The sequence below is a fragment of the Hyperolius riggenbachi genome, chromosome 11 (assembly GCF_040937935.1).
Source record: "Hyperolius riggenbachi isolate aHypRig1 chromosome 11, aHypRig1.pri, whole genome shotgun sequence".
NCBI lineage: Eukaryota > Metazoa > Chordata > Amphibia > Anura > Hyperoliidae > Hyperolius > Hyperolius riggenbachi.
Genome location: NC_090656.1, coordinates 248,826,340 through 248,841,345, shown reverse-complemented (window position 1 = coordinate 248,841,345; position 15,006 = coordinate 248,826,340). Strand labels below are relative to the sequence as shown.

The following is a 15,006-nucleotide window of genomic DNA, read 5'->3' as shown; positions in this document are numbered from 1 at the left end:
CCACAGACTAGAGGAATGGTCAAACAGCTGTCTGCCAGTGCATCCAGCTGAGCGGATCATTACAGGGAGGGATTAAATGGTGAGCTCCTCTGACAAGACAACATACTCTATACATCGCTGCGGAGGATGTCAGCGCTATATAAATACAAAATAATAACATGGTAAATGCAGTGGAATTTCGTTATAATAAACTCTGATATTGTAAACCTCTGGCTATAGTTAACTCGGTCCTCACATCTGTATGAATATACAATGTATGACCAATCTTAAGATAGAAAACGATTTGGCCAGGTCCCTTAACGTTTACTATAAGAGGATTTTACTATATTGCTGTATATTATTTATTTAAGTATTTATATAGCGCCGACATATTACGCAGCGCTGTACAGAGTATATAGTCTAGTCATTAACTGTCCCTATGAGGAGCTCACAATCTAATCCCCACCATAGTTATATGTCTATGTATGTATCGTGTAGTGCACATATGGTCTAGGGCCAATTTTTTGGGGGGAAGCCAATTAACTTATCTGTATGTTTTTGGGATGTGGGAGGAAACCAGAGTGCCCGGAGAAAACCGGAGTACCCAGAGGAAATGTGGAAGGAAACCGGAGTACCCGGAGGAAACCCACACATACAAACTCCTTGCAGATGTTGACCTGGCTGGGATTCGAACCAGGGACCCAGCGCTTGCAAGGCGAGAGCGCTAACCGCTACGCCACCACTCTCGCCTTGCAAGCGCTGGGTCATATCATATTGGGATGTATGTTACATAGCGGCCGTTCTGCCGCAGCGCACCGCTGTGATGTTAGCCTTCCTGTACCATATGTCTTGCTCACCAGTAAGGGACATCTTCTGTTTTCCCTGCAGGTACTCTCCCTTCGGTATCGCTTGTCTGATCTGCGGGAAGATCATCGCCATCAAGGACCTGGAACAGGTGGCCCGGCAGCTGGGAATGTACATGATCACTGTCATCATCGGACTTATCATTCACGGAGGCATCTTCTTGCCGCTGCTCTACTTTGCCATCACCAGGAAAAGCCCGTTCTCTTTCCTGGCGGGTATCTTCCAGGCCTGGATTACCGCTCTGGGTACAGCTTCCAGGTACGTTCCTCTGACACAAGCCTTTCTGACCTCTGTACGGGTCCACGATGCGGCCTCCGGCAGCTCTTGGAGGCAGTGCGAAGCTAAAATGCCCGCCATTCGCAGGCGTCACTGTAGGATTCTTGTTAACCCCTAAAACTGTGCCTACAGTTCAGTACAAGAATCTATGTAACTTACAGAATAACTAGTCATGCTGTAACTGAATGCCGTTGTATATTTATCCGGTAGCAGGAAAAAAGGGCGCCGGCTGAGGAAGAACGAAAAGGGTGCCGCCACAGACTCTAATGCAATTATCGTTAATGCGGCGAAAAAAGCAGAAAAAAAGGCGCGCGATAAATGTCATTAACAACATTAGAACATTATAGTTTTTGAAGTATATTGTCGTTTTAGAAGCTCACAACGTTATCGTTTTTGTCATATTATTTTGTTTATATGTACAGATTTTATGTTATCAAAGATATTATGGATTCTATGTGTAAAAGGGTGTTTCTGCAGAGGGAGTGGTCAGGGTTAGGCACCACCAGGGGGAGTCATTAGGGTTAGGCACCACCAGGGGGAGTGGTTAGGGTTAGGCACTACCTGGGCGGCGGTTAGTTTTAGGCAACACCGGGGGGGGGGGGGGGTGGTTAGGGTTAGGCACCACCAGGGGGAGTGGTTAGGTTTAGGCACCACCCAGGCGGCGGTTAGTTCTAGGCAACACCAGGGGGGGGTAGGGTTAGGCACCACTGAGGGGTAAGGGTTAGGCACCACCGGGGGGGGGGGGGGGGGGGGCTGGCTAGGGTTAGGCGCCACCAGGGGAGTGGTTAGTTTCAGGCACCAGCAGGGGAGGGTTCAGTGTGCGGTAAGGGTTGAGTTAAGCTGTATTGTTGAATTACGTAACGATATTTAACGTAAATATCTTTCCGTTATTATTTCTCATCTGTTTTTACAAAGGTATTTATTGTTAACAAAGCTTGACAACTATGTTTATCGTTATCAAATTTTGTTAATAACCGGCGCCATTTCGTTATCAAGTCGGTCCCTTTTTTCACACTGCCCTTCTTTCATGCACGCATTTATCCTTATAGATCATTTAGGTGTGATAAGTAGTAATAAAGTTATTGGCAAATGAATAGGAGCAGCGCTGATATGTTAAAATTGCTCGGAGCTGAAGTGGTTATTCTTTGAATGCGTAAAAACAACTGAATAAGTGCACGGTAGGCTAGATTACCTCCTCCTTAGCTTCCTGATGTTGCTCATAGTCTTCGGGGTCCTTGTCTTCCCCCGTGCCTCTTCTTTCTTCAGCTTCCAAAAAGTTCCTCCAAACTTTGCTGAGCAATTTTGAACTGTGCATTCCTGAGTTTCGAACCACACATGCGCATAGAAAGAAAGCGCTCATGGACGAGTGCTTACTTTACCTGTACACGTGCGCTTGCATTAACTACGCTACGAAAGCACCTACGCAAGTACGCTTTGAACTACGTATTAGCACGTAGTTACCGTAGCCGTAGGCGTACCGTCATGCTGACATGAGGAATTCTGTCCGCATTAACTTCTAGTAGCACCACGCATGCGTGTACCCGTTTCTATGCGTAATGTCTACCTGCCATGCGGATATAAGTCCGCATGTGCCGAGTACGTGAAGCGAGTCAGTGCACTTGCGTAGTTTACGTCCGTACACGTAAAAACACACGTACGGCACGAACATGGTTCTGATTGGCTGATGCGTCTATCCATAGTTGATTCAAAACAAAGACTGTAGCTTACTGTAGCTTAGAATGCGTCCTGTGCAGACGTATAGCGCGTGCTCCCGCTGTCTCCCCACCTGCTTGCACCTGTCACCCCTCACCTAGGCTGGCACCCGGTGCACCCATGGGTGCACCAGGTGCCAGGCTAGGTGAGGGTGACAGGTGAGGAGGCAGGGAGGACAGCGGGAGCAGGCGCTATGCGTTGGCAGGACGCATTCTAAGGTATAGTATAGTTAATTGCCGTGGGAGATCTTCAATCAACTTAATTGAAGATCACAAGATTGGAGGATACTGTATACGTTGGATCGTTTACTGAGGATATGGGCGTGGGAACATTTTTTTTAAAGGTACAGGTAAGTATTCCTGGTTAATTTATAATAATAAAATACTTTTCTCGTGGTTGTGTTTTTATTTCATTTAACTCTTTGTGGAAATGGAAATGGGTACTTTGTACCACAATACTCATTTCTCCTGGAAGGGGGGTGGGCATCTGGGGTCCCCTTCTTAAAGGGGACTCCCAGATGCCACCATGAACCCCCCAGGGAGTCGTTGCCCCTCCCCCCCAGAGCCCCCCCATACCATGGACCATGCGGGCTGGTATAGCTCAGGGTGCGAAGCCCCAGTCGGCCGGGGCTCTGCATTCTGGCTATCCCAGCCTGCATGGGGGACAAGGGGTTACAGAGGCTCGGGAGGGGGGCCCCCACATCATTTTTTTTTCCAGATTTCCCACACTCAGCACATAAAAATAATTAAAAAAAAATGTTTTTTTTAAAGGACTTCCGAGGCCACAAGTATGAAAAAAAGTTAAATACCTTTTCATAATCCAGATCCATGGGCAGCATGGTGGCGTAGTGGTTAGCGCTCTCGCCTTGCAGCGCTGGGTCCCTGGTTCGAATCCCAACCAGGGCACTATCTGCAAAGAGTTTGTATGTTCTCTCCGTGTCTGCGTGGGTTTCCTCCGGGCACTCCGGTTTCCTCCCACATCCCAAAAACATACGGATAAGTTAATTGGCTTCCCCCTAAAATTGGCCCTAGACTACAGTACTTACACTACATAATATAGACATATGGCAATGGTAGGGATTAGATTGTGAGCTCCTTTGAGGGACAGTTAGTGACAAGATATATATATATATACACTGTACAGCGCTGCGTAATATGTCGGCACTATATAAATACTAAATAATAATAATAATAATGGAGGACGCCATCCACGCCCTCCCGTTCATTCCCCCATGGCTCCCGCAGTAATACCGGCCCCGGTGTGGTCCCGACCCCTCCAAATGGGTCGTGTTCCCATTCCACCCTCAATATGGCCACAGATTGCCGCAGCTGTGCAGTCCGCATAGACGCAATTGCACCTGCACAGCTCTAGGGCCTCCTCCCGCCGCATCATCAATATGCGTGCATACATCGGACGCATCGGGAGGAGGACCTAGAGCTGCGCAGGTGCAATTGCGTCTATGCGGACTGCACAGCTGCGGCAATCTGTGGCGGCCATATTGAGGGTGGAATGGGAACACGACCCATTTGGAGGGGTCGGGACCCGACCGGGGCCGGTATTACTGCGGGAGACATGGCGGAATGAACGGGAGGGCGTGGATGGCGTCCTCCATGGATCTGGATTATGAAAAGGTATTTAACTTTTTTCACATTTGTGGCCTCGGAAGTCCGTTAAATATTGTTTCCTGCTATCTTTTTAACATATCCTGCAAATTTGGTGTTGCTAGGATATAAGGGGCCTTTGCTATTAACTGCTAAAGTCGGCGGGTGATGATAACCAACCAGAATTATAGGGGTACAAAAGTGCTGAATTCTGCCATAGGCTTCCATTAGGCTCCCTATTTCACTTTCGAAAATCTCAAATCATTTCAAAGGGCAATTGCTCAGCAGTGGCAAATTTTCTAGCATTGTAGGGACTATTAGGGGGATCATAACTGGTGAGTTTCGGGCTTATAGGCCAAAGAGATCATAGCCTAGGGTCACAAAAACCTGTTTATTTGGGCAATGTTAATGGTGGAGATTCTGACGAACATAAATCGCAGCCATGGCCGTTAGCAAAGTCTGAATCTCACGACATGTCTCATGGATATGTTAAAAAGATAGTGGGAAACAATATTAAAAAAATATATATATATTTTTGGGGAATGTTCTGAGTGTGGGAAATTAGAAAAAAAAATGGCGTGGGGTCCCCCCTCCTGAGCCTCTGTAACCCCTTGTCCCCCATGCAGGCTGGGATAGCCAGAATGCGGAGCTATACCAGCCCGCATGGTCCATGGTATGGGGGGGCTCTGGGGGTGAGGGGCGGCCAAGCCTCCCCCTCCCCCCCAGATCCCTTATCCAATCCATGGACAAGGGGTTCTTCCCCACCTCCGGTGCCCCAGGAGGAAGTGAGGGCGACGACTCCCTGGGGGGGTGGGGGGGGTTCATGGCAGCATCTGGGAGTCCCCTTTAAGAAGGGGACCCCAGATGCCCACCCCCCTCCCAGGAGAAATGAGTATTGGGGTATAAAGTACCCCTATCCCATTTCCACAAAGGGTTAAATGAAATAAAAACACAACCACGAGCAAAGTATTTTATTATTCTAAATTAACCAGGAATACTTACCTGTACCTTTAAAAAAATGTTCCCACGCCCATATCCTCAGTAAACGATCCAACGTATACAGTATCCTCCAATCTTGCGATCTTCAGTTAAGTTGATTGAAGATCTCCCACGGCAATTAACTATACTATACCTTAGAATGCTCCCTGCCGACGCATAGTGCCGGCTCCCGCTGTCCTCCCCGCCTCCTCACCTGTCACCCTCTCCTAGGCACCGGGTGCCAGGCTAGGTGAGGGGTGACAGGTGCAGGCAGGTGGGGAGGGAGAGCGGGAGCTGGCGGTATACGTCCGCACAGGACGCTTTCTAAGCTATAGTAACCGGCTCATTAATGAGCCAGTTCTTTTTGTATTGAATCAAATGAATCATTACCGAGGAAACTACGCGTACGAAACTACGTATAAGCGCCTATTGTGGAAACTAAGCCAGCCAACTCAACCACGTAGGAGAGCGTAATGTGCGAAGTACGCGTAGTTTGCGCCTAGCGACATGTGTCTACGCGTTACTACGCAAGGTAAACTACACGTGCGAAGCTACGCATAATACACGGTAAGTATGTGTAGCAAACGTAGCTATGAAGCTCAGCGGAATGACTACGCGTATTTTACTACGCGTAGTTTTCAACATACGTAATACTACGTGATGCGTATTTCGTAAATTACGCATATGCGTAGTTTCTGCTCAACCCTGTAACAGATACACCTGTTTGATTTAATTATAAGTAAGTTAGGAACACCTGACAGGTGTGATCAGGAGGTTCCCTGAATGAGTTTTTGTTATGTCTACAATTTGGTCAATATTTTATATTTATTAAGGTAAATCTTATCTATTAATCCATAGATTCTAACCCTAAAAAGCGTGATATGAATGTTGTGTCTTGTATTATCTTGTCTACACCTTAGCAGTATCATATATGTGCTGCATGCATACACTGCACCACCACAGTTTGCATTGCTTTATCTGGTGCCACCTCCCCTTTGTCAAAAGAACAGCGATGCAATCTACTTTCTGAGAAAAATTTATTCAGGTTGGATTTTTGCTCATTGAGTCCCAGTGGCCTCAAATGGAAGTGAAGTGGCCCATAGAATATCATTGCAGACCTCATTTTGTCCATTTTGAGTCCTTTATCTGGTCTCCTCCACGAAACTGCAGGGCAGTGGGCATAGTATGAACCGACCCTAAAACCTTTTGTGCAATGGAATTAAATTGGTTGTGAGGACTGTAAAGCAGGAAATATACCGCGTGCACACAGTTGCTCAGACCAAACGGAAAGACTTTGCAAAAGAGGAATATTTTCACCCCACATTGCGGATCCATACAGTGGTCTCTGTTTGATGGTGTGTACCATCTCGATGTTGCCCACGTATATAGTTTCACAGCTCTAATCTTCAACAGGTGAAGTCCATTGAGCTTCAAATCCAGCCCTACTTCCTACAGACTATCCTGTTATCGGGGTCACTCTAACCTTCTTGGGTTGTGTTTGAAGAACCCATGGGAAGTGACAACTGATAGCCACCTCCATAGGAGAGAGCTCCCTCTGGTCCCTGGCATCCTATTTTCCAGGTCTGTTGTCCCCTTTGATGTTGCAAAGCTGGTGGTGAGCACTACCGAGTTCCTATAAAAGATGGTTATAAAAGCTACCTCTTCCAGTGCTTGTTGGCTCTATGGGACAGCTTTGATTATAGGAACACCATTCAGTTGTGAGCATTGTGTCTAGAAGGAGCAAGGACGATTGGACATGGCTGCCTGGAGACAGCTGCCTACAGACTTCATCGCTAAGAATAGGCATGCTGGATCCAGAGAAAGAGAAGGAGAACAGGGAGCCTTCCTGGGATTGTGAATATATCTTCTACCCACTAGTCAGATTTTAAATTCTTCTGTTAACGTTACATTAACCAGCTCCTTGCACCACTTCTAGTTACAATTTGTTGGACAACTTTTTTAGAGCCCCCAAAACAATCTCAGCATAATCCTAAAAGTGTTTACACATGTTGGGTTTAGCGAAAATTGTCCAACAGCTTGTCTTCTCTTTGTTCTGATCTGGCTCTAATTCCACAGACAGAGGTCAGGAACTGAGAGGAGAACAAGGCCTCGGCTTTCTCTAAACTGGAAGCTACACTCCGTAATGGTATTACGAAGTCATCCCTCTGTCCTCACCCTCCGTTGAGAAGCTGGAAAACTGTTGTTTTAGTAATGGGAGACCAGCCTTGACTGATAGCTCACAGCTGTTGACTTTGGAGGCCTCAACCCATCGGTAGCCTGAAGTTAACAAGCGTTTATTTTATTTGGCAATTACAGCAGAAAGCTCTCCTTCCTCCTTTCTGTTGTGTGGTAGAAATCGCCTGAACCTGCCTATAGCCAATTTAATTTCACGGCTGCTGCTCTCGTAGGTGAGGTCTCCTGTCTTCTGAAGACTCTATTGAAACCCTCTCTTCATCCTGTCAATGTAAATAATTTGTCCAGACTGTTTCGATTCGAGAGGCCTCAGCATTCCTTCTGTGAAGTGTAAAAGTCTGTATTGTTCGGATATACGTATATATATTTAACCGTGTGTGGAGCTAGGCCCATACTGGCTTCCTGTAAGGCCAAACTTTTCCTAGGCGAGATAGGTCAGAGTACCGATGGAGGAGCATAAGTTTCCTATCTATTAGATGGTGGTGAGGGACCTGATCACAACAACAGATCATCTAAGTGGTGGGAATCTACAAGAGTAGCAGCCACAAGCTCAGCTGTTGGTCATGAAACTTTAAAGAGAAACAGTCCCTCGGAACGAAGCATATAAAAAAAACAAAAAGTAAAAGCTGTTTATATGGGAATGCTGCTTCCCGTAGTTGGCAAAAGGCCCTGTTTTGTGTTTCATTACATGGCGGTGTCAAAGGTTTACTGCCAACAAAATGGCTTCCATCTGCCTAGCAAGCTCATGGTGAACCAGAACTCCTAGGAGTGTGCAAGGGGGCTGAAAGAGACCAAAAAGCGTCCTTACTTAAATGCTATGCAAAACAGAAGTTTGCCTTCTTAAAATAGATAGGTAACTGCGATAATTTAGGTTGGCGTGAGCATATGATGTCCCCCATAATGCATCACTGCTGAATATGCAAATCATCTCTTTGTTGTCCCTGATAGCATTTTAGTAAGGAAACTTTTTGGTCTCTTTCAGCCCCTTACTCTGTAACTCTGGGTGTTTCAAGTCCTACTCCATAGAGCCACATTAATCCATGCCATGCACTGATGAGGACCAACCAATCCGAAACAGTCTGTATGCATGTTGGATTATTGTGGCTCTGTACAAATTAACAAGCTGACACAGCATTGCATTCCAGTGGTTCTGGAGGTGTGGCTAGCTTACAGGGACAACAAAGGATGATTTGCATAATCAGCAGTGATGCACTGTGGGAGAAATCATATGCTCACTCCAACCTGAACAATTGCAAATCCCTTCTGTTTTAAGAAGGCAAGGTTCTGTATTTCATCTGCCATTTTGACATCGACAGATCTGAGACAGTTAATAGAACAGACACTAGCGATGCTCGGATACCCCCAATCACGAATTCGAGTAAATCTGGCCATGGCAGAATCGGCAACATTGGAGAAAGGTGATTTATGGCTCATTTCACGCTGGAAAAAATGTACTTCTTATTTGTATATGTTTGCACATATTTTACAGTTTTTCGCTGTAGTGCCCCTTTTATATATACGTAACACATATTAAAAATAATAACAAATAAAGATAATAGGATTGATTCATAAAACTTATTAAGGTTGGCCATACATCTCTCGACTTGGCGGCCGATCGACCATCTCATTAGATAATTATTATTGTATCGGATGATCATATTTGCCGCCAAGAGCATGCCCGAGCTATGATGCAACCAATTTTGGGCGGAAAGTGGTTGTATGTATTGATCGGACATGCTGATGTCGGACCGTTGTGTCGATCGGGTGCACGGCGGTAACAGCGAGCGGAGCCCCAGGCGCTGTCCCCCCTAATGAAAATGTTCCCGCCGCTGGTTCCCCGCTCCGCAATCTGCATACATGCACCCCACGTGGTTGATGGTGTGAGGTGGGCGCGTGTGTGACGTCATGCACAGGCCCACATATATGCCGACAACCACGTGGGGCGCGTATTCGCAGATTGCGAATGGAGCCCGGAGCCAGTGGTGGACACGGACAGTTAAAGTATACAGCACTTTGGGGGGGGCGGGGACTTTGACATTTGGGGGAGAGCATTGGGCCGGCGAGGTGGCGTATGTAGCGTCACAAGGCCGATTCTCAATCTATTTCAGCATGAAATCGATGATCTGGAATTGGCCTGCGGTGTATGGACAAAGATCTGTCTCCTGGTCGTTCTACCCATAAACCGCCTGATGTATGGACGACATGTCTGGACCCACAATGTATGTCTTCTTGTGGCAGTCCACTCACATAGTGTGTTCATATGACTCCCGAAATCGAGCGTCCCGTGGGAGGATGGGGGGGGGGAGGGATGGTGGAGGAATTAGGGTTTCAATTTCACTCAATTTATTGGGAACAGTCCTGCACATATTCATGCCCTTTCTCTGTTGTTGTGTTGCAGCGCCGGAACCCTGCCGGTCACTTTCCGCTGTCTGGAGGAGAATCTCGGCATCGATAAGAGAGTGACACGTTTCGTGCTTCCTGTCGGGGCCACAATCAACATGGACGGCACAGCTCTGTACGAGGCAGTGGCGGCCATCTTTATCGCTCAGATGAATGGTATCGTTCTGGATGGGGGTCAGATAGTGACAGTCAGGTGAGTCATATCAGCTGGATGACAATATGAATAAGAGGAATATTCATTTGGTAATGTGTACTAAAATCATCCTTACTGGCTACAAATAGATGTTCCTTCTGTGCTCCTCCCCTCCTGCTGATCTGTGCTCCTCCCCTTCCACTGATCTGTGCTCCTCCCCTCCCGCTGATCTGTGCTCCTCCCCTCCCACTGATCTGTGCACCTCCCCTCCCACTGATCTGTGCACCTCCCCTCCCACTGATCTGTGCTCCTCCCCTCCCACTGATCTGTGCTCCTCCCCTCCCACTGATCCGTGCTCCTCCCCTCCTGCTGATCTGTGCTCCTCCTCTCCTGCTGATCTGTGCTCCTCCCCTCTCACTGATCTGTGCTCCTCCCCTCCCGCTGATCTGTGCTCCTCCCCTCCTACTGATCTGTGCTCCTCCCCTCCCACTGATCTGTGCTCCTTCCCTCCCACTGATCTGTGCTCCTCTCCTCCCACTGATCTGTGCACCTCCCCTCCCACTGATCTGTGCTCCTCCCCTCCTGCTGATCTGTGCTCCTCCTCTCCTGCTGATCTGTGCTCCTCCCCTCTCACTGATCTGTGCTCCTCCCCTCCCGCTGATCTGTGCTCCTCCCCTCCCACTGATCTGTGCTCCTTTCCTCCCACTGATCTGTGCTCCTCTCCTCCCACTGATCTGTGCTCCTCCCCTCCCGCTGATCTGTGCTCCTCCTCTCCTGCTGATCTGTGCTCCTCCCCTCTCACTGATCTGTGCTCCTCTCCTCCCACTGATCTGTGCACCTCCCCTTCTGCTGATCTGTGCACCTCCCCTCCCACTGATCTGTGCTCCTCCCCTTCTGCTGATCTGTGCGCCTCCCCTCCTGCTGATCTGTGCTCCTCCTCTCCCACTGATCTGTGCTCCTCCTCTCCTGCTGATCTGTGCTCCTCCCCTCCCACTGATCTATGCTCCTGCTCTCTTGGTCATCTGTGCTCCTCCTCTCCTGTTGATCTGTGCTCTTCCCTTCTGCTGATCTGTGCTCCTCCCCTCCCCCTTATCTGTGCTCCTCCCCTCCCACTGATCTGAGCTCCTCCCCTCCCGCTGATCTGTGCTCCTCCCCTCCCGCTGATCTGTGCTCCTCCCCTCCCGCTGATCTGTGCTCCTCCCCTCCTGCTGATCTGTGCTCCTCCTCTCCCATTGATCTGTGCTCTTCTCCTCCCACTGATCTGTGCTCCTCTCCTCCCACTGATCTGTGCTCCTCTCCTCTTACTGATCTGTGCTCCTCCCCTCCCGCTGATCTGTGCTCTTCTCCTCCCACTGATCTGTGCTCCTCCCCTCCCACTGATTTGTGCTCTTCTCCTCCCACTGATCTGTGCTCCTCTCCTCCCACTGATCTGTGCTCCTCCCCTCACGCTGATCTGTGCTCCTCCCCTCCTGCTGATCTGTGCTCCTCCCCTCCTGCTGATTTGTGCTCCTCCCCTCCTGTTGATCTGTGCTCCTCCCCTCCTGCTGTTCTGTGCTCCTCTCCTCCCACTGATCTGTGCTCCTCTCCTCCCACTGGTCTGTGCTCCTCCCCTCCCGCTGATCTGTGCTCTTCTCCTCCCACTGATCTGTGCTCTTCCCCTCCCACTGATCTGTGCTCCTCCCCTCCCAATGATCTGTGCTACTCCCCTCCTTCTGATCTGTGCTCCTCCTCTCCCAATGATCTGTGCTACTCCCCTCCCACTGATCTGTGCTCCTCTCCTCCGGCTGATCTTTGCTCTTCCTCTCCTGCTGATCTGTGCTCCTCTCCTCCCACTGATCTGTGCTCCTCTCCTCACTGATCTGTGCTCTTCCCCTCCCACTGATCTGTGCTCCTCCCCTCCTTCTGATCTGTCTCCTCTCCTCCCACTGATCCGTGCACTCCCCTACCACTGATCTGTGCTCCTCTCCTCCGGCTGATCTTTGCTCCTCCTCTCCTGCTGATCTGTGCTCCTCCTCTCCTGCTGATCTGTGCTCCTCCCCTCCTGCTGATCTGTGCTCCTCTCCTCCCACTGATCTGTGCTCCTCCCCTCCTGCTGATCTGTGCTCCTCCCCTCCTGCTGATCTGTGCTCCTCTCCTCCCACTGATCTGTGCTACTCCCCTCCTGCTGATCTGTGCTCCTCTCCTCCCACTGATCTGTGCTCCTCCCCTCCTGCTGATCTGTGCTCCTCCCTTTCCACTGATCTGTGCTCCTCCCCTCCCACTGATTTGTGCTCCTCCCCTCCCGCTGATCTGTGCTCCCCCCCTCCCGCTGATCTGTTCTCCCCCCCTCCCACTTATCTGTGCTCCTCTCCCCCCACTGACCTGTGCTCTTCCCCTCCCGTTGATCTGTACTCCTCCCCTCCTGCTGATCTGTGCTCCTCCCCTCCTGCTGATCTGTGCTCCTCCTCTCCCACTGATCTGTGCTCCTCTCCTCCCACTGATCTGTGCTCATCTCCTCCAGCTGATCTGTGCTCCTCCCCTCCTGCTGATCTGTGCTCCTCTCCTCCCACTGATCTGTGCTCCTCCCCTCCTGCTGATCTGTGCTCCTCCCACTGATCTGTGCTCATCTCCTCCAGCTGATCTGTGCTCCTCTCCTCCCGCTGATCTGTGCTCCTTTCCTCCTACTGATCTGTGCTCCTCCCCTCCCGCTGATCTGTGCTCTTCTCCTCCCACTGATCTGTGCTCCTCTCCTCCTGCTGATCTGTGCTCCTCTCCTCCCACTGATCTGTGCTCCTCCCCTCCTGCTGATCTGTGCTCCTCCCACTGATCTGTGCTCATCTCCTCCAGCTGATCTGTGCTCCTCTCCTCCCGCTGATCTGTGCTCCTTTCCTCCTGCAGATCTGTGCTCCTCCTCTCCTGCTGATCTGTGCTCCTCCCCTCCCGCTGATCTGTGCTCCTATGATATAATGAATTATATGTGTAGTACAGCTAAGAAATAGAACTTTAGTAGCAAAGAAAATAGGCTCATATTGTTTTTCAGTACAGGAAGAGATAAAAAACTCACGTTGTTATCTATGCAAAAGATCTTCTCTGAGCTCTTCCACCCACTGAGTCCAATACAGTCCTGTTTTCTGAACCAAGACACAGTTTAAGGCAGCTTATGATAAGGTTTTATTGCAGGAAAGTTCAAAGAGTTATTATTTCTGCTTTGTTTTATAGCTTAAAAGACAGAGTGTGGTTTCTAAACTGCAACTGTGACAGAATGAGGCAGTGATTACAGTCCAAGCATGAAATCTGCTGTTCCCTTGTCTGTGTTTTGTGGACATCTGTATCTGATTCCTGTTTGTCTTCTTTGTCTCCAAGCCTGACAGCGACATTGGCCAGTGTGGGAGCGGCCAGTATCCCCAGTGCCGGCCTAGTGACCATGCTTCTCATCCTGACAGCTGTCGGACTGCCCACCCAAGACATCAGCCTGCTGGTGGCTGTAGACTGGCTTCTGTGAGTACCAACCCTGGGTTTCCTGCTCATCAGCATCATGTAACCATGACAACAGCGTGGCAGAACTTATGATGGGACATGTGCAGCGATACATGAATTTGTAACTTTATTTTTCATGTCCTTCTCACGCATACATGTTAAAAAGGCGCCTGAAAAAAGGGCGCCAGAGATTTCTGCTGGTAGAAAATCAGAAAAATTACCCATATTCCAAACTACCCATATTCTACTACTTAATTCTAATTCCAATAGTAAAATATCAGTAATCTTTGACGTAGCCTAACCCCACTCTCCCTGATCCCTCCCTCTATTGATTCCTAACCTTAAAGGAGTTCTCTGGATTTAAAAAAAAAACCAAACAGACACTTACCTGGGGCCTCTATTGGCCCCCTGTAGCTGTCATGTCCCACGCCGTCCTCCTCCGATCCGCAGTTCTCCGCCGCCGGCTCCAGTCAATTATTCGTCCAACCAGAATGAATAGTGCGCGATCCCGCTTGCGTCTCCGGGAGCTTACTGCGCAGTACGAGGTTTTCTCGTACTGTGCCTGCGCAGTAAGCTCCCAGAGACGCGAGCGGGAGCAAGTACGGCCACGGCCAGGCAGCCGCAGTCTCGCTAAAGGACTATTCAGACCGGGACCGGCGGCGGGGAACTGCGGATCGGAGGAGGACAGCGTGGGACATGACAGCTGCAGGAGGCTGATAGCAGCCCCAGGTGAGTGGCAGTTTGTGTTTTTTTTTTTAAACTCCAGAGAACTCCTTTAACAGCCCCTGGTTGTGCTTAACCTCAATGCCCCCCTTCCCCCATTGGGGGAGTCTTGGAATTATTTTTTTTTTTTTTACTTGTACCCACTACTATTCTCCTTAACATATGTAGCAATATGTCTCCTTACTTAAAGTGAACCTCCAGACTAAAAATCTACTCAGCAGCACTGAAAAGGCTTGGTGTTTCTTTAACAGTTTCACAGCATTACAACTTTGTTTTTCTTATAGAAGTCTCATTTTTAGCTGCATGTTTAGCTAAGATCCGCCCCATCAAAGAAAACTGCCCAGGCTTTTTTCCCCTGATGCTGTGCAAAGCATGATATGATTTCTGATGATGTTCTCGTTGCCTGGCAACTGGGAGAGGTGCTCAGGACACGGGACAGTTGGAACTGTGTCTCATGCACCCTGTCACCTCCTTTCAACCCAAAAAAATGGCTGCCCTCATGAAATCACAAACATTTGCCTGTTCTTTTAAAACAGGGTGGGTAAGAGATTATATCACCTATCTATTTTAATTAACATAACTAATGTAACTTAATGACAGTATGTTTGTTTAGGCTGGAGTTCCTCTTTAACATTGGTGTCAATGGCATGTATGGGGGTTTGCTATTCACTGCTAAAGTCGGCATGAAAT

At 48.9% G+C, this 15,006-nt stretch overlaps 1 protein-coding gene across 6 annotated transcripts in view; it reads left to right on the top strand.

Annotated features, from left to right (window-relative positions):
- SLC1A2 (solute carrier family 1 member 2) overlaps positions 1 to 15,006 on the top strand; it is a 216,880-nt gene that overhangs the window by 182,733 nt on the left and 19,141 nt on the right. For all 6 annotated transcript variants that reach the window (XM_068260521.1, XM_068260525.1, XM_068260520.1 and 3 more), the window contains exons 7-9: positions 868 to 1,101; positions 10,003 to 10,197; positions 13,480 to 13,614. In XM_068260521.1, the coding sequence (XP_068116622.1) occupies positions 868 to 1,101; positions 10,003 to 10,197; positions 13,480 to 13,614 (564 nt within the window). The remainder of the gene's footprint in view (positions 1 to 867; positions 1,102 to 10,002; positions 10,198 to 13,479; positions 13,615 to 15,006) is intronic.